Genomic DNA, 25,584 nt, shown 5'->3' with positions numbered 1-25,584 from the left:
AATATTAATTTCATGTTGTTTTTCTTTTTCTTTTTATATTAAAATAGAAAAAAAGTTCTTTCAAAAGCTAGTTTTCTGTATATTTTAGCTTGTTTATTTAGCCAGTAAAGTTTACAAATAAGGTTCGCTGCAGGTTTGGAGTTAGGGTTAAATAAAACCAATGGGCATTCACTGATGGCATCATACAGGAAGTTCAATAATTATCTTATATAAGCCCAGGATAATACAATTTATATTACACGTTTGGATTTGAATAAATATGCCCGAATTATTGCTTAATGAGTGCTTGTAATGTTTATATTTAAAATAATAGATGTGTAGCACTTTGTCAATAATCGATATTTCATTTGAAAAACCAACCGATTTCTATTTGTTCCAATTTTAATCTAATTATTAATTATTTTGATTATTTTTCTAATAGATACTCAAAATAGATTGAAAGATTGTTTATGCTATATACGCTATTACTATTAAAAATAATTTCACGTATATTCTATACGAGGCTATTCAAATAAAACGAAACACTTTTTTGCTAGACTCCCTTCTTTGTATATGTAACATTTTAAACAATCTCTCCCCGCCCTATTTGTGACGTAACATTATTTTTAAACAAATATATTTTTGAGTTTGTACTTTTATGCTAAAGGTTTACTATTCTGCTGTGATTAAAATTTAAATTTTAAAAATTTTGTCATATCACACTGTGGCTAACCACCCCCTCTCCCATGTGATATTTGGTGACACTTTCAAACACCTCCACCCTATATAAGAATGTCACGTATTATTTGAATAGCCCCTATACGGTTTTGCTACATTTTTGAATATATAAACAACAACAACAAAATAATTGTAAGTAAATTTAAGCCCTGACTTTAAAAAAGAAACATTCACTGTTTGGTCACATTGCCCTGTGTGTCTTAATAAAAAAAGATTTAGTAACACTAAATACTTCCTTTATACAAATAGTTATAAAATATTTGCCTTAAATTTTGGGTAAGTTTTTGCGTAAGTGTTTGCCTAAGTTTTGCGTAACTCATGCGCAACCTTAACTTTACGCAAATGCTGCGAAAAAGTTGTGAATACCAAATAGTTACGCAAAACAAATTTTGCGTAAGTTTTCCGTAACTTTTCCTCAGCTACGCTAGAGTTACGCAAAAGTTGTGAATCCGCACCCAGAAAACTGTACTAACATGCTTTACAAGGTCGTCCGATCGTTAACATGCTGAAGGAATCTTTTATTAGCCTGAAACATGAAGAAATTATGTGTATTGATGAACAAGTTGTTCTTTTCAAAAGAAGATCCTCTTTGAAACAATACAATCCTCAAAAACATGAAAAGTGGAGTTATAAGTTTTATATCTTGGTTGATTGACATGTTCATAATTTTGAGATACATTTAGTTTCAATTGGTGTTTGTAAAAGACAGTCTGATTTGAAAGCATCTGGAAATATGGTGATGCACTGGATAGTACCAAGGCAAGTACCAAATTTACCAAGGCACATAAATGGCACAAGCTATTCTTTAACAATTGGTGCACTGGATTGGAACTGGTGAAAACACTTTACGATCCAGGCCTAGCATGCACAGGAACAATGCGTACCAACAGATTCATAAATGTCAACATACCCACTGATGGTGAATTAAAAAAATAAGGCAGAGGTCCAACTACCATCAGGGTTACTACAGTTGATAATGTTGAACTTTATGTTGTCAAATGGTTCGATAACAGGGGTATTACATTGCTAACAAGTTATGAGGGGGTGAATCCAATAACCATTGTTAATTGCTGGGATAGAAAATCCAAGAGGTTTGTTCCAGTCAAACAACCATCTATTGTTACTACACACAAGAAATATGGGGTCTGTACAAGATCTATATTCGAACCAAAAAGTGGTATCACAAACATATTTGGCATTTTCTTGACTTGATTGTAGTGCGAGCATAGCTACTTTGTCGAAAATTACACCAGCTTTAAAGAAAGATATTCTTCCCCAGGAAAACATGAAAAAGGCACAAGCTTTAAAGAAAGATATTCTTCCACTACACATATTTAAACTAACAATTGTAAAATGCTAAATCCAGTCTAATAAGGTTTCAAATAGGCAAGGACAACCATCCTTTTCTGTTGACCATCTTCATAGAGCAAAAACAAGAAGGGGTCCTGCTGCAAACATACCTGAGCCATCCACTAGTAAAGATAATTTTGGTCATTTTTCTTCTTTCGTGAATAAAAAGGGTCGTGGTAAAGACCCAGGCTGCACTGGAAGAACAAAAGTTTTTTTGTGACAAGGGTAAAGTTCCTTTATGGTTAACATCTAATTCCGTGGATTTACGAAAGTTTCACCAGTAATCTGTAAAAACTAAATTCCGTATGCCTTTGATTTTGTTTTTATTTTACTATAAAAATATATAAAAGAAAAAAAAAAAAAAGAGTTTTTAATATTTTTCCTCTCCTTTACCATCCTAGAGTTATACCCCAATGGGTCCAGGACCATAGCGTAATTTGCGATGTGTAATAAACAAGCACTAATGTCAGTTATTATATTTGGAACAGGTGTGTTCCTAATTTAGGATCCTAATTCACCCCAAATTCTTTGGAGAATGTGTGAAACAAACTTATGAATTTACTAACTTTCTTATATCCTTTTTTTCTTTAGCCACGTACCCCATTTGGTCTCGTAAATATATATTATATAAATACACATTATTATGACCCTTATCATATTAACATAAATCATATTACATAATAAACATTATCATATTAAATGAACATTATCCTGACCAGCACTAACCGATTTTTCTTTAGGCAGAGTTTGTTCACTACGAAAAATCTTTACAATCCCTACGTTGGCTCCCGTCGCCGTGTAACTGTGCCTCAAGTCATGGATGCCTCTCCATGTGGATTCGCAGTTTGATCGATAGACATGTCAAAGGAAATGTCACCAGAACGCAATTCCTACAAAAATTTCGTTTGCAAGAAGCCGAAAAACTCACACTGCCCTGCACCTTCCGCTTCCCGTACTTTAGCCAAGTCGTCGATCGGGCTCACTTGGGCTCCGTATTTATCTCCCACGTCGAAATACAAAAAAAACTTCAACATTAACAATAATATTGTACTTGTGGGGCATAAATATATATTTAAAAATTATTATACAATTCCCACGGATTTCGTCAAGGTAAACCAAAACTACGAACATGTGGTGTCATGTGTCATGGTCTCCGAACAGGGTGCGTCATACACCCTGGTCTCCGAACAGCCTGGTCCTGAACACCCTGGACTCCGAAAACCCTGGACTCCGACCCTGGACTCCGAACTTCCTGGCACCCGAACTCCCTGGCTCCGAACACCCTGGTCTCCAACAGGGTGTGTCATACAATTGGATTTTTTTTAAAAAAAGTATTAACAAAAATCCTACCTAAAGAAAACTTGCGTACAGCTAATTTAAAACTAAAGCCAAAAATAAATGAAATTATGTTAACCCCACCAAAAAATGTGTTTTAAAATTGCATCTTTATGACAGATAACAATCAATAAAGAATACAATAATAAAGATTAAAATAAACGAACTTAATGAGCTTTCAGGCTCTAATCAAAGTAATTACGACTATGGCTCCCAAATATTTTATATCTACGATCCATATATTCCTTCTCTACGATCATGGAAAAAACAAAACAAAAATTCAAAAATTTATGACAAATAGTAAAAATAATTTAGTACGTCATTACATAACTGGTAAATGCTTGATAGAATCCATGATATTAAGAATAGATAATACTATGAATAGATATGAGATAAAGTCCTGATGTAATAGCTATACTATTTCAATAGATGTTCAGTGATGTACAGGTGGTAATGAAGAAAAGTAAGTGGGAAATGTGCATTCGTCTTAACCGACTATTAAATGGAATTTTTTTTTTTTTTTTTTTTTCAATCTGATGGCAAAAGTCACCTTTACTAGACTAACTGTTTCACTTATTATCTGTGTGAGTAACTATCATAATTTTAGCGGTAAAAGCCAATACCACAAGCCATATTTTTTAGCTTTACCATTACATTTCTATTTAGTCGTTAGATGTACTATTCTATTTTTTGTTCTCGAGTACGATACATTAAAAACAAAGAGTTATATAATGTGCAACAGCAACAATCAACAATAAATGGACATCTTTTATAAATTACACAACTGATAGGGATCACGTGACGGTACAATAAATTATAAATATAGAGTAAGTCGCATTCTATTTTTTGTTTTCGAGGAGTACTAAACATTATAAATATAGAGTAAGTCGCATTCTATTTTTGTTTTCGAGGATTTCTATTGATTATAAATATAGAATTATATAATGTGTAACAACAGTTACACAATATATAACTATTATAACACAGTCGAGATCATTTATAAATTACAGCAATAAATCGAGATCATTTATAAATTACACAACTGTTTGGGTCATCTTACACGTGATGGTAATGTTATTCATTCGAAATGCTAGAAGCCGTGCACTGTTCTCAAAACGTAAACATTAAAAACCTCTTTCAAAAAATCCTTTAGTTTACTTTTATTCATTCCAGTTTTACTAACAATGTAAACATTTTTTACGCTGCTTTTTATTTCTAAGTACCTCATGGAGCTTCAGTAAATAATAAATTATTCTTAATTAGTGAGTAAGTCTTTTTGTAAAATGTTTTAAGCATGGTTCACCGGATAGTTCATGATATCATTGTATTTTTATATTGTATGTATGTTGGTATATAAGTAGAAATTATTAATAATAAAAAATAAACGACATAAATTCTGTGTAAAAGTTATCTATACTTTATTATAAACATTTTGGCGGTTAAATTACGCCAAAGTGGTAGAAAATTCAAACTTAAAAGACGAATTGACCAAAACATTTTTAACATAAATAACGAGTTATCTTGAACACAAAAAACAGCCCTAATCTCCCTACTACCCAAAGATGGGAACCGAACACTAATACAAAACTTGAGATCAATCTCACTGCTCTGCGCAGTGAGATTGATCTCCAGTGGTCAAAATTTTATATACGCAATGAAACAATTTATGAATGACACTCAATCCATTATCATAAACAGGGTATGAAAGGCAAACCCTTTAAAATTGAGAGAAATGTCCGTCAAGGAGACCCAATATCCCTCATGCTGTACTGTCTGGCAGTGGAAACGCTTCCACAAGAATTTATAGACGGCATCCCTCTAGCCAGAAACTAAAACAAGCCTTAAAGTAATACAGTACGCAGACGACGCAACACTATTTGTACAAAGCGAAAACTCAATTAAAGAAAATTAAAGAAATTTTTAATCTCTTGAGGACTTTGAGTGGGATCAAACATCAACAGAAACAAAACAAAAGCCTAGGTTTAACTGTCTAGGATACGAGAACAACATAGAAACATTCAATCTAAAACGTTTCACTATAAACTGGTCAAACTAGACAGGTTAAAAAAATACTCGGAATTACATTCCACACAGATTTTACCTATACAGGCAGAATAAAGTGGCACACTGCCACAGAAAAGTTCCAAAAAAATATACAAAATTGCCTTTCCTTGAAATACAATCAAATCTTTGTCAACATCCTTGCTCTGTCAAGGTGTGGCATGGGGCAAACAATAAACAAGTTTAATTTTAATGGGTTCAGAGTATATACTCTGAACCCATTAAAAGAGACATTTTGAAATTACCCGATAATAAGGGATGATAAGTAAGTGCCACCAAGGAATTTTCTTGCAAAAATACTTTCTGGCATACTCTCATACATGCTTTTATTTTTGAAATGCAACGTTTAATATTATTACGTTATAATATTTTATAAGCACGCTTTAAATTTTATTATAGATTATATTTATTAATATATATAACGCATGCGCTCTACATTAACTTATATTTTAAACGAGCAACTAATTTAAACAAATGCTATTAACTCCTTTTGAAACTTAGGTTTTATATATTTTAAAACCTTAACATTCAAAATTTGAGTTTAATACAAAATCTTTACCAGTTGTTTTTTTATTTTAAATAATAAATTTGATAACTAATTAAAAAATGAAATTTTGTCAATACAACTTTAAAATTTCTAGTTATATAAGCTTAATATAATCTATTATTAGCGACCCTTGACTGTAAACTCTCCCAGACTATTTTTTTATTTTGAGCCTTAAACAATCTATGTAACGTTTCATATAAACTCCCCTTATATATGTAAACTACCCATATTGTAAACTTGTTTATGAAACCCCTCATTTTATGGAACCCGAAAAATATCCATTTAATATATACAGTATTTCTTAAAGGCAAAACTTGTAAATATGTTTCAGAAAACCACCTTGTCTTGGTAAACTACCCAACATGTAAATTCTTTTCATAAGATAAGTGTAAATATATTGTTAAATTAAAAAAAAAAAAAAAACTCGCTCAAGGCCTAATGGCTAAAATCGCTTCTCAGCCTAATGGTTATGATCAAGTGAAGTATCTGTTATTTCTGCTCCGGACCATCTCTTTCAATTGGTTACGGTGTTGTTAGAAAACAGAAATTGCGAAAGATTGAAACCGATAAATTCCTTTTACGTACGGAAATCTCAGAGCGTTCCGTCCACTCCGGACGTTAAATGAAGATAAACCATGCCGTTTGACCTCGGCTAAGTGGCAATACTAAACCCTTAAATGGGCCAAACTCTCGGCTCCCAAAATAATACCGCCTTCAAGAGCCCTACCTTCGTACTTTGTCAGTTAGGAGAGTGACAATTAATATATTGTGTGTGTGCATGTGATGTATGAATGTGATATTGTGTATGTATGTGTGAATGTATGTTATGTATGTATGTGATGTTGTGTATGTATGTGTGTGTGTATATATTACAGAGTGAAAATTATGATTTGTGGAATGTTTTGGTCCAATGCGTCCTATTGTTCGTATTACGTCATTTCAATCGAAAACTCGTGCTCAAAGGTTAAGGTTTAGATGTTTGTGTTTTTTATGTCAGGCTGTAAAATAAATATATTTATGTTTAAGCTACACAACTTTTCTGGAACAGTTCAACAAAAACAACAATGCCGCGGACTCAAATTTGGAAAAAAAACTTTACCTCCCACGCATGCGGACCGACTCAGTTTACCTTCTGCTGCCTTTCTAGCCAAAAGCACAAGGCAACAGATTGTCAAAAATAACAAATGCGAAACTTGTGGTAAAATCGAGGACAACAGCCACATCTTTGCCTACTGTCCTCCTTCTGTTGAAATTTGGGAGTATTTTAAACATGTATATAACTCCTTGATACCCCAACACAATTTCCGATAAATTTGATTTTCTCGATTGAAACGGCAAATTATCGGAGAAAAACCCCAATTCGTAGCTGCTGTTCAAACCATCACACAGTGGGCCAGTAGGTGGACAAAATGGGAAAAATTTTAGTTGTCTAATCTTGAAAATCTATTTAATTTTAGTATCTACATATATTAGGAGAAATCTATTGATAATTTATTTATATTAAATCCCTTAGTTACCAGGACTCTAAGCATTTGAATATTGAGATAAAATAAAAAAAAAAAAAAATTATAAATAAGTAGTTAACGGTGACATCAACGTTGTGTTATATTTCAATTACATCTACGTTTTTGAAACAAAAAATTAGTACATGTTATTCTAGAGTATTTAGAGATAAGAAAAACCAATGTGTGAAATAAATTTGTTATAGCATGTTATCTCAGTTATACTTTGAAAATCACAGATTAAAAAAAAAAATTTCTTAAGAAACTTATTTTTTGCCGCACAATAACTAATAATTACCACAATTTGCCATGTGTTGTCTTATATTTATTTGAGCTATATGATGCTTCAATCGAGTTTTAATTGATTGCTCGTCCCCTTAAATCCCCGTTCAGATTTTATGTATGTTTTAACTTGGTTGCTATGGTACTAAATTTTGCATAGCAACAACTCATTTTTACATTAACGTTGTTTTAACAGTATTTTACTTGCGCTAAATACACAATATTGGGGGTATGTATTAAAATGAGATTCAGAATTCTTATGAGGTTAACTTTTTTTGGTTACTATAAATACCTTACTTTGCATAACATAGTAACAACATATTTTCGGTAGTTGTTAGTAATTTAATATCTAACACTGACAGTAATTTAATTACTTTTAATTTTAATTACTAACACTTGTAGTAACTTAATTACTAACAAGTATTAGTAGTCCAGGCGGCATATATATTATAACATTTTACTTTTAAATACAAAATACTTGTTACAATAATTATTTAGATATGGTTTTGTTAAACTTAGACATACATAATTTTCTCCAAAAAAACAATCTTAGTATTTCAAAACAAAATATTACTGAAGATATATTAAAATTTATTCAGCCAAAATTTGCTGATTTTAAAGACGTTGATTTTAGACATGCTGTTCAACGATTTGTTTACTTGTATAAAAAAAAGTGGAAATCTGCAAACTATACTGTGAAAAATTTTGAAAAGAAGTTTGTGAACTGGCTTAATGAATATTTAATTGTCAGAAAAAAAGACAATGAACCAACTGCAAGTAGACGTGGTCGAAAACCAGTTGCATTTGATAATAGTTCTAATAAAACTAAAAAACGGCGTGTATCTTGTTTAATTGAATCTCATTCATCCAATGAGTTATTTTTTGCTGCTAATAAAAAATTTAGAGATGAATCTGTTGTTATTGCTGCCAAGAATGTTTTAAATATATCAAATACAGACAAAGCAACTAAATATTCAGCAAAAGAAGCACTGGCTTTAATAATTGATGCAAGTCTGACAAAAGCTTCCTATCAATTGATTAGAAGCGGAGCCTTGGAGAAAGAATATAACATCTACCCCGCTTACAATGATGTCAGAGATGCAAAATTGAAATGTTATCCTGCAAACATAACAGTGGAAGACTATTCATGCTTCAGTTCCTTTAAAAGATTTAATGACTCATACTTTGCAAAGAATCTGTGCAGTTCAGGAACCTGTGCTAAGGCACTTGATATTCAACGACAAAGCAATAAAAACAATGACACTAACGCGTAAGGCTGGTTTTGATGGTGCTACTGGCCAAAGCATTTATAAACAAGTTTTATCAGAACCCGACATTAACAGAGATTTAAAGCGTGAAGAATCATTATTTATTACTTGTCTTGTCCCATTGGATTTGACTGGATTTAACAACAGCAACGAAAAGGTGCCTATTTGGAGAAATCAAAAGTTGTCCTCCACAGCCTATTGTAGACCCATAAGATTTGCATACAAAATGGAATCCAAGGAATCTGTGATTGAAGAAGATCAGTACATTAAAAGTGAGATAGAAAGCTTGGGTATGATTTTATTAGAGGTTTGCGGATCTTCTATTGAAGTGAATTGTATTATTGAACTTACAATGATTGATGGGAAGGTTAAAACAATATTATCTGAAAAAAATAACTTATACCAATGCTGTTCAGTGTGTGGTGTCTCTCCAAAAAATATGAATAGTCTTGATATCCTTAATATAGATTATACTAACAGAGAGTTCAAATATGGTCTTTCCAGTCTTCATGCATGGATTCCATTTTTTGAGATGTTATTGCACATTGCATATAAAAAAGAATCAAGAAAGTGGCAAGCAAGATCTAAAGAACACAAAGAAAAGGCATCTGTAGCTAAACAAAAGATTCAGACTGATTTTATGAACAAAATGGGACTTGTTGTTGATTTCCCTAAAAGTGGTGGTTCTGGAACAAGTAATGCTGGCAATACCTCAAGGCGTGCTTTTGCAGCATATGAACAAACAGCTGAAATTCTGGGTATTGACCAAAACCTTATATTCAGATTTTACATTATCTTGGTAACGCTCTCTTCAGGATATGAAATAGACTGCTTAAAGTTCAAGGATTATTGTTTTGACACTTTTAGACTATATGTGTCCCTTTATCCATGGTATTACATGGCTCAATCAGTTCACAAAGTATTGATACATGGACATGACATAATTAAAAGCCTTACATTACCCATCGGACTTATGTCAGAGGAAGCTCAAGAGGCTAGAAATAAAGACTTTAAATCTTATCGCGAAAATTTCAGCCGAAAAACATCCAGAAAAGCAACAAATACTGATCTTATCAATAGACTCCTAGTTTCCAGTGATCCTGTTATTTCATCATTGCGTAAATCAACATCACACCAAACAAATCATAAAGCATTTCCTTCAGATGTTTTACAATTACTTAAACAATCTTCAAACGATATTATTGTTTTATAATTTTTTGATGTAATTTAAAATTGATAACGTTTTCTTGCACTATTTTTTGCTTTTATTATTCCTAAAACATTATTTACCTAAATACTCAATTTTTATTCAATATAGGTGGGTCAAAAATCCGATAAGATATTCAAATATCAATTTACCAGTTTGTAACTAAAGAAAGTATCCGGTAACTAAGCAATATAAGTATCCATAACAACTAAATTTAAAAAATCACTTTTGTAAGAAGTGTGATCTCATATTGGTACTCATGCCAAATTTAGTGAATATAGCACTTATAAAATATCTGCAGATAACAAAAGTAGGTTGTTGCTAAGCAAAATAAAGGTATCCATAGCAACGAAATAAAAAAATATTACCTTCATAAAAAGCGCAGACATCATATTAGTACTCATACTAATTTTAGTGAATAAAGCTCTAATATTAAATTAGTTATGAATTTTGTCCAGTAAAAGTGCATTCTGGCCCACTGTGCATCATGAGTACAATATGGAACAGAAGATGCCTCTACATGTTCAGTAAAATAAGAGTTGACCCAATGGCAGTGATCAGGGTAATAATCAGGAACATCAGGAATATTATTACTTTAAAATATAATTATCATGTCCGTAGACATTTGCGGACCTTTTCTATCAATACTTTTGCATTAAAAACGTCTGCTGCCAAGTAGAGGATGGAAATCTGAAACTAAACAAAAACAAATCAGCTAATAAACTAAGCAAAAACAAATCAGCTGCTCTTTGCAAGATCTGCATGCTAAGTAAAGGTTTCTTTTTCTCTAAAATTTTTTTATCTTATACAAGAAATTTATTGTTATATATGAATAAAAAATCACTGCCAGCCCTTTTTTATGAAATACTATTTAAACATGTAAGTGTTTATCCTTAGTGTCGTAACGTAAAGTTTGTGTAAAAGTTCTGTATTTTTTTAATTTTTTCTCTTTTCTTTAAAAAAAAATTCTTTAACCAATTTTGAATATTCTTTATTTATAACTTTATCTTAACTCTCAATTTCTTTCCCCACAACGGCTCTAAAATAAAATACCAAAAATACAAAAAAATATAAAATCAAAAACCATGGCCTACTTTATACACGGCCGGATATGTTGCATAAATAGGACGAAAATTAGAAGGCCAGTTTTTCAGAGTTTTTTTTGCCAACGACGTCGTGTTGATCAAGTTTCCAAATTAGTTGTGAGAACTATGGTAAATAAATGCGCTGTGGTTAATTGTCGAACTGGCTATAAATTTAAATTATGGTTAATTATGGTTAAATTTAATAAAATGGTTAATTGTCGAACTGGCTATAAATTTAAAAAACGTGAATCTAGTTCTCTTTTTGCAAGTAAAGCTGTTTTTAGTTTTCCCAAAGATACTAGCTTAGAAGAAAAATGGATTAAACTTGTAAACAGAAAAGATTGGAAACCAAGCAAACATTCAGTTATTTGCATGGATCATTTTGAAGAAAAGTATTTAAAATATGGAAAACGAGTTACTTTAAAACACGAGTTAAAACCTGTTCCATCTGTTTATTCTGAAGAAACTTGTATTCCATCTTCTGTAATGCCTAAAGTTTCTAACTTTCGTAAACCACCAACTAAACGAGATTCTACTATCCTAGATGAAGTTCATTCATTTCAAGAAATGGATAAAATAAAAAACATTGATATGCTTTATGAATTTAACTCTCCAAATGGATTTAGTTTTCAAAGATATGAAAGTTTTGTTTTACATTATCGTTTGTTTTTTGTAGACTCCACTCCTTTTATTGAATCGATAAGTGTTGATAACAATTTGCATGTAAAACTGCATTATAAAAGTTGTCCACTTCCACTTCATCATTAGTTTAGAACTATCAACAATTGTAAATTCACAAGTTTATCTATTTTAGATAATTTGGTGTCTTATATACACAATCTTGTTGAGAGAAATTCCTATTATTTAGTTAATGAATTTTCAAAACTAATCTTTTTTAAATATAAAGGTCGATCTCAATATTCTTCAAAAGTGCTACGTTTTGCACTAATGCAAAGATATTCATCATCTCAGGCTTATTTGCATCTTCTGGAACAACTTCCTTTACCATCAAATTCACTATTAAAAAAGTTAGTATCAGGTGGAATTGATTCCATAAAATCATTAAAGTTATTGTTAAATGAGGACAAAATAAGCAATGATTGTGTTATTCTTTTTGATGAAATGTATCTGCAGCAATCTTGTGAATACCATAGTGGTAGATTAACTGGACAAGATAAAGTGGGTAATCTCTACAAAGGAGTAATTGTCTTTATGATTGTTGGCCTTAAGAAATCAATACCTTATGTAATTAAAGCCATCCCAGAGACAAATATCACTGGAGATTTCATTAAAAATGAAATAGAGGAAAGTTTAAATACATTAAGATCTGCAGGTTTTAACATTCGAGCATTGATTGCAGACAACCATCCAACAAATGTCTCAGCGTATTCAAAATTGCTTAGCATTCATGGGTCAGACAAGCCAGAAGAAAATTTCTTTATCACTTATAATGATCATAAAGTTTATATAATGTATGATAGTGTTCATTTGCTTAAAAATTTAAGAAATAATTTGATTAGTACTAAAAAGTTCATTTTCCCACCATTTCAGTTCACTGATTACGGTTTTAATATAAAAGTGTCTGCAGTGGATATCTCTTGGGCTTTGCTTCATAGAGGTGGGATGGTAAGCCACAATTTTTACGTGCACTTGCTCACTGGGTTCAAGAGTGACAAAATTTACATTACAGTTCCACTGAAAGAAATTGTCTCACAACTCAGACTTCTAATGCACTAGTAATAACATTGCAAAGTTCTTCAAGTCTAATTGAAGATCTTCTATTTGAAGGATATAATTATGTTCTAACCTCACGTTTCCAAAGTGATCCATTAGAGTGACATTTTTCAAAGTATCGCCGAATGAGTGGTGGCAGGTTTCTAGTTGGATTACGCAAAGTAATTACTTCTGAGAAAATTTTGCAAATGAGATCATTATTAAAAGAGAACTTTTCATTCAGATGTGAATGTGAATTCGATTTTAGAACTTTTTAATAATGAAATTCAGGAAAGTGAGTTAGATGAAGACAGTAAAGAGGTTACAATTTTTATTGCTGGATATATATGCAGAAAGTTACTTAAAAAATTGAAATGTGAATTGTGTACTTTATTGCTATAAAGTGATGTCGTTGACATAGATGAAGAATATATTGACCTAGTATCCAGAGGAGGTCTCTTAACTCCCTCAAAGTTACTTGCAAGTCATGTTGTTAGTTGCTTTCCTATGCTTGATGCAGTGAAACAAAGTCTACTTACGTTGGAAACACACAAAAAAAATAATACAATATAAAGAAAAAATAGCAATGTATATGTATATGAACATTGTTAAACCTATATATAGTAAACCTATATATTGTAAAACATTATGAATAAAACCGTTAATGTATCTTTAAATAATTGTAAATATTTTAAAAAGAAATTTTAAAAAAACCCTGCAACAAAAAAATGTCTCAATATTACAGAACAACAATTGAAATCTTAGGCAAAAACGAGTTTGGCAATGCCTATTTAACAGGAGTTTAACATCCCCTAAAATCAACAAAAAATTTTAATAAGAAGTAGCAAGAAACAAAAAGACAGTCGTGTCAGCAGAAAACAAAATACCCTCTTTCGTTTTTAAAAAACAGTCTACCTTCTGCTAGCCAAAGTATAAGGCAACAGATCGTTAAAAAATAACATGCAAAACTTGTGGTAAAATTAAAAATAACGTGTGCAAAATTTGTGGTAAAATTGAGGACAACATTAACATCTTTTCTTTTTGTCCTCTTTTTGTTGAAATATGGGAGTATTTTAAACATGTATATAACACTTTGACTTCCCAAAACAATTTTTATTCAATAAATTCGGTTTTTTTGATTGAAACAGCTTAAAGCTTTTATGTTTCTCATTCATTCATTGCCATCTTAATTATTCAAATATTGCTTGGCATAAATAAAATAAGTGCAAATAAAAATAAAATAAAAAATATTTAATAAACAAAAGCATGCAATCAATCAGAATCATTTCCAATGTGGGCCGTTATCCACACTCCCGAGCATTATTTGTTAATTCAAATATAATGAATGTTTATCAATTAAATGTCTTTCAAATTCTTATATTTATGTTCAAAATTAATAAAAATATATCTCCTAAAATATTTTACCCATTATTCAAAATAAATCGGAATAGATATTTAACCAGATTTTCAAATAACAGTTATATTCAACCCAAAAGTTATTTTGCGACAACTTCAATTTTTACTAGAGGTCCGAAATTATGGAATAAAATATTAACTAATGAAATTAAAACGATTTCTACGCTTAATGAGTTTAAGAATAAATTGAAGTAAAAACTACTGAAGAACGACGTAACGATCAGCTTTTTCTGAAGTTTTAATGAGTGCTACTGTTAAACTTACCCAACAATTTTACGTTTGTCATTACGGGCTTGACGATCTTAGAAAAGGATTGTGCCACTCGTTATTGCTTAAATTCTTCCTTTTTTTTTTAATAAAAATGTATATATAAAATTATGGTTTATAAGAGTTATTCACATATTTCAAGGTATATGCTGGTGTAAAAAGAAAGCTTCAGGATTATGCGTATTTGCTTGCATGCTTTTTAGTAATATAGTTTCTTTGTACTAATTCTTTTTTTCTTTTTTTTAAATTTTTCTTAACCAATGCAAAAACAAAAAGTTAAAGTTGGACTTTAGGACGGATTGATTTTTATTTTATTAAGTATTTAGAAGAACGTTTTATATTATATAGTGTTACGTTTTTTAATTTTGTTGTCTAATATTTACAGTAAAGACTAGGGGGCTTGGTGATAAGACCAATTTCTGTCAAGATTTTTCTATTAAAAACGTTTTTTGTCAAGTAGAAAATAGTAGAGAATAGGAAAATCTATACATATGAGCTAAATTAAACAACGGCTTTAAGTAAGATTTACATGTTTAGTAAACTTTAGTAAAGTTTCGTATTCTCTATATTTTACCAACCACAATATTGTTATTTATGATTATTAATTAATCGCTGCCAATAATTGTTTTTATTGGCAGCGATGAATATTTAATTTATATAAATGTTTTTATGGCACTTGTAATAACTTTGATTTTGTGCTCGTCATTGTTGCTGTATCGTAAAAGGGCTGTGAGTGTAATATTTTTGTTGGAAACTTTAATTTACCAAACGCTATATTTTAAAGTTTAAGTGTCCTTTTTTAATCATAAACCGCTTCTTTTTTTGGATTCCTCTCCGGACAATAAAATAAAATTTAAAAATATAAACAGTAAAACTTCTATTTTGGAAAAATTCTATACTGTAAAACCTTTTTGTTATATTATCCTGAGACAATGTAATATTATAAAACTGTAAATTTTTATAAAAAAAAAGAAAAAGAAAAGTAAGAGTAAGAATACATTAAGGACAGGTGTCTCTCAGGTGGAAGCAGAATGTGTATCCGAAAATACTAAATATATAAACGAAAACCATTGGCAAAAGATAGCCAACCAAAACAAATGAATATAGATATAGAAAATTTGCAAATACCAATTGACTGTATAACAGAGGGTAATAATATCGTTATCGATTATAAAACAAATATAGTATATAATGACAATGCAATGGAAGAATCGCAAGAGTTGAAAACTACCTAAAAAATTAAAACCACAATAAAAGATTCTGAAAAAAAAACATAACATTATCGAAACATTATCTGAAGAAAATAAACAAAGAAAAGAAAAGAAAACAAATGAAACGCAACCACCAGAATTAAATTCAATAACCCAACTAACCGAAAAAAGTGCGATTGATGTTATTACAGATATTGAAAAGGTTAACCAACTGATTGATGCGAGTGAATTTAAACGAGATTTATTTAAACCATTTTTAATGAAACCAACTGATTGATGCCATTGAATTTGAATCAAATTCAAAACTATAAATAGCGATGAGATAATCATATGCAACAATAACCACTTAAACGAGTGTAAATTAGATGACTGAAAAAAATGGAGTTGATAAGATATGTGAAATAAAAAAAAGCTGAATATAAAAAACTAAAACTCGAGAAGCGTTTAGCATATAAAAATATGAAAAGGAAAGAAATAGACCAAGTGAATGGACAGTTATAAAAAAAAAAAAAAAAAAGAAAAAAAAAGAAAAAAAAAAAAAAATATGATCAACTTAAAAAAAGCAAAAAAAAAACATCGCATCGATTGGTAATAATATCTCTTCATCGTGTTATAGTATATTATTATATGGTATATTATGGTAACTATGGTAACGAGTGAGGAGGAATTTTTTTTTTTTATATACATGTTTTATTTTACAACTACAAAGTAATTACAAGTTACCAATCACTGATTGGCAGTAAAGATATACAAATTCAAATCATAAATATAAAGTTCAAAATATACGTGGTAAATAAAAATATAGTTGCTTACAACTTCAAGACATGAATAAAATAAATACCAGTTACAACAGGATAATAACGTGTAAGTAAAAATAATCCGAGAAATATATCTCTATTTTACTCCAAATAAAATAAAAAATACAATAAATAAAAATAATCTGCTGATTTTTTGGAGGAGAGTTTAGAAGTTTCACTATAAGTTAATTTACCACATTTCAAGATAATGTTAGTGAATAAAATATGATAAAAACAAAATTTGTGTAAGATTGATAAGAAGAAATACTTATTTGTAGTCATAGGAAGCTCGCAGAAGACTTGAGTCAGTCTTGTCATCGAGTACCTATTTCTTAGATGTGTAATACACATAAAAAATCAGTTGCATACGCGGTATATATGTACGTGTTACATATATACCTTGTTATTAATATTATATTTATTATCGATTAGTATTAAAAGTTAAGTTACATTTATTTATTTATTCAAATTTAAAAAAATTCCTTACAGTTGTTTAATTTAATTATTGTAAATTTTAGCTTTTTTTTCAGAGAGTGTTCGTTGTTTAAGTTTAATAGTGATTCGTTTCTGGAAACTAATTTGTTAAATAAATAGGGACCACGATATGTAACTGAGAATTTTGAGAGTCTTGTTGTTTCAAAAGGTATCTTAAAGTTGCCTGTTGCTCTTGTATTGTATTTATTTATGTTGTTTTTAAAAAAGTGTGCTGTATTTTACAGCACCAGTAAGTTCTGGAACCAGACTTAGTTTATATTTAAACATAAAAAGTATATTTTGAAAAATATTTATTTGGAATATATTTAGTGCGTTCATTTGTTCCAGTAAGGGTTGAGCATGAGAAAATTTGCTTTTGTTGTATACTAGTCTTGAAGCGTGTTTTTGACGTAAGTAAAGTAGTTGTAATTTAGATTTGTGGGTACTGCCCCAAGCTATATTGGCATACATGAGATAGCTATGTATGAATGAGAAGTAGATAAGTTTGAGACTTTTTTGTGACAAAAATGGTCTTGCCTTGCAAAGTAAACCTATGTTCTTTGATATTTTTGTGTTTATGTAGTTTATGTGGGGTTTCCAGGAGATGTGTTCATCAACTCCTAAAAACTTTGTATTCAGAGTTCTTTTGATGGATATATTTTCTATATTAATTGTTGGTAGGTTCAGGGGTATTTTTTTAATTTGTTGATTAGAGTGAAATAGTATATACTTAGTTTTTTCTATATTGAGTGACAGTTTGTTTGCTTTAAACCAAATGTTAACTTTTTTTAGTTCATCATTTGTTTTTTCATAGAGGTCTTCGATTGTCTTTGACGAGTAAAATAAGTTTGTATCGTCGGCAAAGATTATAGTTTTAAAGATATTAGAGGCGTTTGGAAGATCGTTTATATAAATAAAAAACAAAAGAGGAGCAAGAATGGAACCTTGGGGTACACCACATTTTGTTTTTAGTAAATTTGAGTTGCTTTTTCTATCTATAATAACACACTGTTGTCTGTTATCAAGGTAGTTTTTAAACCAATTTAAAGCTTGATTTTTTATACCATAGTTTTTCATTTTTGTTAGTAAAATCTTATGGTTGACGGTGTCAAATGCCTTTGACAAATCAATAAAGATCCCTAATGTGAATTTTTTTTTTTAAATGATCTACTTATCCTATTTGAGAGGTCAAGGATTGCATGCTCAGTTGAGTGTAGCTTTTGAAAACCATATTGACCTTTATTGATAATTTTGTTAGTTTTTAAATATTCATTTAATTTATTATAGATTATTCGTTCTAGGAGTTTTGAGAATACCGAAAGAATAGAGATTGGTCTATAATTGTTTAAAGAATTGGTTTCTCCTGATTTATAGATTGGTATAATTTTAGAGATTTTTAGTTTATCAGGTACAATACCTGTTGAAATTGATGAATTAAATATTTGGTAAATTGGATTACGTATCTCCTCAAAAACATCTGAGACTACTTTGCAAGAGATATCATCGATTCCTGGGGACTTAATTTTAAGTGATTTAATAGCTATTTGAAGTTCATCTTGATTTATTTCATTGAAATTTAAAGAGCAGTGTGAGCCTGTTAAGTAACTTTGTATTATTTGGGCATTAAATTTTCGATGCAAGATCAGTACCAATGTTGGCAAAGTATTTATTAAATTCATTGGAAATATCTCGCTTGTTGTTTGATTCACTTTCATTAATTATTACTCTAGAAGGCATTTTGTTAACATTAAATTTACTTTTACCAATAATTTCCTTCATAATGTCCCATGTCTTTTTTAGATCACCATTAAATTTTTGTATTTGATTAGAATAGTATAAAATTTTATGTTTTTTTTTAATTTTTTCAAATAGGTTTTTGTATTGCTTGTAAAGGGAAAAGTTTGCTTCGCTTCTATTTTTTAAGTATTTTACATATAGTTTTTGTTTTTTTGTTTTGAGGATTTTCTTATTTCTTTTGTTATCCATGGACAATTTAAATATTTTGTTTTTATTTCTTTTTCTTGAATTGGAAAACTTTTTATATTGTAGGATAAATAAATTTATAAAGTTAATGTACGCAGAGTTTGTGTTTCCTTGATCACATTCTTGGTAGACAGTTTGCCAATTTGTTGCCGATAGCAAGTCCTTAAATTTTTGAGTAGACGTTTCATCGATAATTCTTTTATAACATAAGATTTTTGAATTATCAATTTTTTTGGAATTTTGTGACAGAGAGAAGTATATTGGAAAGTGATCTGAAATATCTGTTTTTATTATTCCTGATTTTAGAGAAGGATCTTGTATTGAGTTTGTTAATATATTGTCAATAGCAGGAATTGATTTGGACGTTACCCTGGTAGGTTTGTTGATAATTGGGAAGATATTAGGTTGAAACATGTCGTCAAAGAAATTTTTAGTAATAGCATGCTTGTTGTACATTAAAATATTTATGTTTATATCTCCAATTATGAATAACTTTTTCTGTTCTCTATTTTTTGTAATTTTATGTTTAATATAATTTGAAAATTCACAAGTATCACCATCAGGTGGTCTGTAGCACGTAGAAACTAGAAAGTTCTTTGAGGCAGTGTTAATAACTTCCATTGTGAAGACCTCACTATTGCCATCAGAGATTGAAAGGTCATTTCTTATCTTAGTGTTTAGATCATTCCGTATATAATTCACAATTCCTCCTCCTCTTTTGCAAACTGATCTTTCTTTAAAAAATAATTTACAGTTTGGAATTTGGAGGTCAGAGTTTGTTTCTGCTGCTTCGTCAGAGCACTAAGTCTCTGTAAGGCAGATCATACTGAAAGCATGTTTGCATTCAAGGAGAAAGTTTTTTAATTTGTCTATATTAATAAGTAAACTTCTGATGTTTATGTGTATTACCGTAAAGTTATTTATAGTGGTTTTTAGTTCAAATTTAAAATTTTGTATGTCAAAATATGCAGAATCGGAGTGGTTTTCGTTTAAAAAGCTAAAGTCGTCATAACGATTATGTGGTAAAAATTTATTAGCAATTTCAAAGATATTTAAACGCAGCGTTTCAAAGTCTATTGTTTCATAAGCCATAATGATTTTTTAGAAAATAAAAACTTGTTAGAAAATGCGCTCGCTTAAAACAGCTGTTTATTTTTTAAAATCTCTGCAATAAATTTTATCAAATTTGATGGCGTACTTACCAGCCTTACGAAGTCGTTTAACCTCCTCCCACAGTTTCTTTCGATGCTCTATTGTTTCTTTCGCGTAGTCTTTGTTTATGTATAGGCCAGTCTCTCTTAATTTTTTTGCGTTATTGAGAACTTTAGTTTTATCTGAATAATTCAGCAGTTTGAAGATTATTGTTCTTGGTAACTTATCATTTCTTGCATTTCCAATGCGATGGGCTCTTTCAATTTCAATTTCATCAGATATGTTAAGTTTGTTTTTAATTATTTCCTTTATCGAGTTTTGACAATCGTCCCAACTTTCACCTTCTTTTTCCTTTACGCCATCGATCCTTAAATTGTTTCTGCGTGAGCGGTTCTCTAAGTCCACTGTTTTTTTTACTAGATAGTTTATATTATACCCTAAATTGGTTGTAATTTTTTCCAATTTTTTATTTATATTTTCTTCTTGAAAGTTCAAGCTCTCTTTAATTTCGTAAATTTCTTTTTCAATGATGGCATCTTTTGAATTGCTTTCTTTTGCTTCATATTCAAGTTTGTCGAGTCGTTCTGCGAGAATTTTTAAGTTTCCACTTATTATTAATATAAAGTTTTGTTCTTGTTCTTTTAATAATTGTCTTGTTTCTGATAGTATAAAAGTTTTTTGTTCTTCAAGCTTTGTTGTTATTAACTTTTCGATGTTTTTTAACGTTAGATCCATATTTTATTTTTTTAATAAGATTGATAAAAACACGTCCGTTCACAAACGCGTCCGTTCGCCCAAAAAAAGAATACTATATTTATGTTCCTCAAGCTTACTTGAAATCATTTTTTCGATATTTTTCATTGTAATATCTAATTTTTTGTAAAAATTTCTCGCTATTAAAATAACACGTCTCTCTGCCGCAAGAGCAGGAGCGCAAAAAAGATAACTGTATTATAACAAAAGATAACTATATTATAACAAAAAAGATAACTAAATTAGTTACACAAAAATCAAAGCCTTATAAATTTTAATGAAATAAAAGCAAAATTTTTTTAAATATTATTTTTTAAGTTAATACAATATTTATTTTATCAAAATTATTTTTTATAAACCGATAGCACTCCCTTGTGGGCTATTATTCTTAATTTTTTTTTGATACCCTTTATAAGTGATTGTGAAATGTTGCCTCAATTTTTCTCAAACACGCATTGATACGCCCAATTAATTATTGTGAACTTTTGGCCTCCCATCCACCCTCATACACATTCTGAGCCAATATTCCCCAAAATTCTTCGATTGGCCGTGCTGAAGATACATTAGGAGGGTTCATATTGACTGGCACAAAATTGATATTTTCATCCATCTTTGATATTAATGCTTGATTCTTTTGATATAAATGCTTGATTATATTGCAGCCAATGTTGCTGACCGAATGAGTGGTTTCGACATTTCGCGCTCAGGTAGTGCAATCCAAACAAGAATTTTTTTTTTGGAAATTTTTCTTTTCCGCAAAACGAACATTATCTGGACATTTGTCTTTGTCGCCCGTGTAATATCCGGCGTTTCCAGGCATTTCATCGCGGCCGAAACAAAAGTATTCTTTGTCGTCTAAAATTAAAACACTCTGTTTTTTATAGAGGTGATTTACGAGTTTTCGGCTTCTTTTTTGTGCCCTTAGACGCTGTCCATTGTTGTATTTGGGTGTTTCTTCACGATTACGGTACTTAATGTTTATTTTGGCCAATTGTGTACAAATTGTCTTTTGATCGACGTTGAATTTATGTGCGAGTTTTCTTTGACTTACACCTTTTCGATTGTTGGTCAACCTGCGAAGTTTTGATTTTTTTCTCGAGTCCACGATGATGGGCGTCCATAATTTTTTATGAACACTTTCCTGTAAGGTGTCGATTGATATAATTATATACTGTTTTGCGACAGGTTCCTTCTTTAATATAATGGTTAGCAACTTCAGCTTTGGTAGCTTTTGGATTTTTTACAAAATAATTTTTGACATTATACTGAAAAACTGCTCTTTCTTTGCCGTTTAACATTTTTTATGAGTAATTTTTTTTTAATAAAACTAGAATATTTAAAAATACAAATTACATTCGAATGTTAAAATATAATATTATGGATTTCAAGCAAAACTAAGTTAACTTTTGTGTAACTAATTTCTCCTTACCCGTTATATATGGTATGTATCCTGGTATAGTAGTAAAAATTAAAAGTACCAATTAAAAAGTTACATAAACAATAAAATTTTAAAACCACTAAAAAAAAACAAAAAAATAAAAAATAAAAAATATTTTACGAAAACAAAATAAAAGATTATATTGAAAAGTATAACAAAAAATCAATTTTTTAGTATGCGCTATCTAGTTTCGGTAAAGCAGCTTTAATAATCCCTTAAATGGGCTACAAATAGAGACTAAGCTCTTTAATTAATTTGATAAAGATTTGATAAATTTAATAGCTTTATTATAATTAAATTGGTTTTATTTGAAAAAGATTTTTTTTTTAAAGCTTTTTAAATTTATGAAGTATAACCAAGCAAAACGTAATTGTAACTCTATTTAAAATATGGATTTTTTGAACGTTAAGTTACATCTAAGATTCCACTTTTTAAGCTTAAAAAAAAACATTAATATTGTTTGTTTTTTATTAACTTATAACACAAAATAATAGTACCAATATTTTTTTATTAAAAAAAAATAAGTTTTAATATGCGAATTTGCAATTAGTTCCTTATTTGCACATTACAATCAGCCGCTTAAGCTACCGGAAAATATGATGATCGTATTTCCCAGTAGCTTTTTCCGCGAGAATCCTAAAACCTAACGTAGGATTTAGGATTTATTTCAATTAGACGTAAATACTTTCAAAAAAATTTTTTTTCAAGATAAATTTTTGCTTGTGGCTGCATATTTTTAAAGGCTTACATTTTTTTATTTAATTATTTTTTTTTATCTATTATTATTAAAACTTTTATAAAAGTTTCTAAATTCATTTATCCATTATTTAGTTATTATTATTATTCAATAAAGTAAGAACTCTTTTAATTATAATTTTATTATAATTATTATATAATTGTTTTAATAAAACGAAATTTACACACTTTTTTTATTTTTGTCATGAAGATCAAATTTTTCTTTGACTGATTAGTAGACATTTTGGATCAGGTTTTATTTATGAAGTCAATTTTATCAGATAAGTTTTTCGTTAATTAACTCTATACCGTTCTGTCTTTCCTCAACATTTTCTGAGCAGAGCATGGACTCAGTGAAAGCGTACCAAGCTCAACGTCGAACTATTGACATAACAAGTGCAATTACATCACTTGATTGATGTTTTAAAAGGTTATGCTGGTAAAGAATGTGTCTCGGTTCTTCAGTAAACCTGTGTGCAACTTAAATTTTAAACATTTAAATAATTTGTTAGCCATTTATTCTCTCACAAAAAACTCAATTATTAGTTTAAGGTTTTCAAATTCTCATCGTTTGATACCCAAACTCTGATGCTCAGTTGGCAGTTGACAACCATCCGGAATGAATAACCCAATTTTAAGTAAAGCCAAGTCTTCAGGTATATTTCCACTTCTAGAGGCAGAGACTAGTTTAAACTGATCGGAGGATAAATTTTTGATTAAACTCAACCTTTAATAAGAGGATTTCCAAAGTCATTTTTTTCAAAGGATGGGTTAATTTAAACCATTTAATAATTTTCCAATACTGCCTCTCCATTTGTTGCTGCTTAGAGTCACTCCATTAAGAGTTGGTATCAGATGACGCAGACAAAGTTCGTTTGTATGGAGTGCGCAAACCAGCTAGTTTAGCTTTTTTTTTTATTTTACTTCCAGTCAATGCATTCCTTTACTTAACTTAACCTGTGTTAACACTTGTAGAATCCCCTTCTATTGCTTTTATTGGTACCATTATATTTTAAAAATTCATATATATTCTTAGCAATTACTTTAACGTGTTTTGTATATTTTTAAACTTTTTAAATAGTGAAATGGAAAAGATACCAACCACCTCGCTCTTGACATACTGTATAATGTTCTTTTTTGATTGTAGCAGAATATAGTTTAGTGGAACTTTCAAGTATTAAATGATCTTTTGCATTACCAATTCTGCTGTCAAAAAAAAAACACGATCAATAATGCTAGTCCTGCATTGAGTGTCGAACTCTACGAAAAGAGGCTGCATATCTTTTCTGAGCTTGCTTGACTTTGTCGTGACCAATAACTAACTTGGTATCGTCTTCTTTAATTATTCCTGCATCCATACAAGCTGCCGTTGCAATTACAGCCGTTTCCCTAAAGCCAGTACCATGCTGTATTCTTGCGAAAGCTATGTTAGAAAAACTTTTATAGTTCCTTACTTAGTAGTTTCGTAATAAATGTTTTGCTAAATTCAAATTCAAACTTTTCTTCTGACTTCTTTTTATTTGTCCTTTAGACGCTTTTTTTTAACTATAGATAAAATAATTGAACTTTCATTAAAATATGTAAAATACTTAAAGGCCAAGTAGTTTTAATAATGAATTTTTTATCTGTTATGTCTTAACATAGGTATAATACAAATGGTCGTATTTCAAATTTATTTGAATATAGTTACATTTTGTTAGTCGAAGCAGGAAGATATTTATAACATAACTAAAATTAATATTATGAAGGAGTTTAATTAACTTTGATTTATTAACTAATAATTAATTAAAACCATAACTATTTAAAAAAATCTTACTTCAATCTTTTTTCTCCAATTTTATGTAGCTTTTTGTTTTCTTTAAAGTCTGCCAAATCGATTTTATGTGTACCGGTAGTCCCTGTTTCAGCTAAAAACTCTTTTTTAGGAATCTTTTTTCTTTTTTCACGTGCAATTCTCTTTACAAGTAATAATTTGGCAATTACCATTTAGTATATCAAACAAATTGTCAAGTTTTGTCTTAAATTTCTTTATCCTTGAAGCTTCCTTTTACCCTAGCAACCAGGTTTGCTGCATTCCAATCATCCACCAATCTCGCAGTAATTTTATAGTACTGTTGTTCGATATGTGTTACAGGATATAGAAATAAAGCAATTGCATGGATTCATTTACCAATCAACTTTGAGTAAACATCGTTCATTAAGTTTTTTATCAGATAAATTTTATTGTTTTTATTGTTTTTTTTTATTCGTTTTTATGGTTTCTTGCTATACCATATCAAAGAAGATCTTTT

General features: G+C 29.8%; 1 protein-coding gene across 8 annotated transcripts in view; it reads left to right on the top strand.

Moving 5' to 3' along the window:
- Positions 1 to 19,307, top strand: part of LOC136083996 (TNF receptor-associated factor 3-like) — a 110,804-nt gene extending 91,497 nt beyond the window's left edge. For 4 of the 8 annotated variants that reach the window (XM_065803979.1, XM_065803978.1, XM_065803977.1 and 1 more), the window contains one exon: positions 2,808 to 4,808. In XM_065803979.1, the coding sequence (XP_065660051.1) occupies positions 2,808 to 3,104 (297 nt within the window). In that variant the 3' untranslated portion in view covers positions 3,105 to 4,808. Of the gene's footprint in view, positions 1 to 2,807; positions 4,809 to 18,533 lie in introns of those variants that run through there. The other 4 variants (XR_010640275.1, XR_010640274.1, XM_065803981.1 and 1 more) reach the window with 3 other exon arrangements.
- The last annotated feature ends 6,277 nt before the right edge of the window (positions 19,308 to 25,584 follow it).

This window comes from Hydra vulgaris, chromosome 08, assembly GCF_038396675.1.
Source record: "Hydra vulgaris chromosome 08, alternate assembly HydraT2T_AEP".
NCBI lineage: Eukaryota > Metazoa > Cnidaria > Hydrozoa > Anthoathecata > Hydridae > Hydra > Hydra vulgaris.
This window is presented reverse-complemented; position numbering and strand designations above follow the sequence as displayed.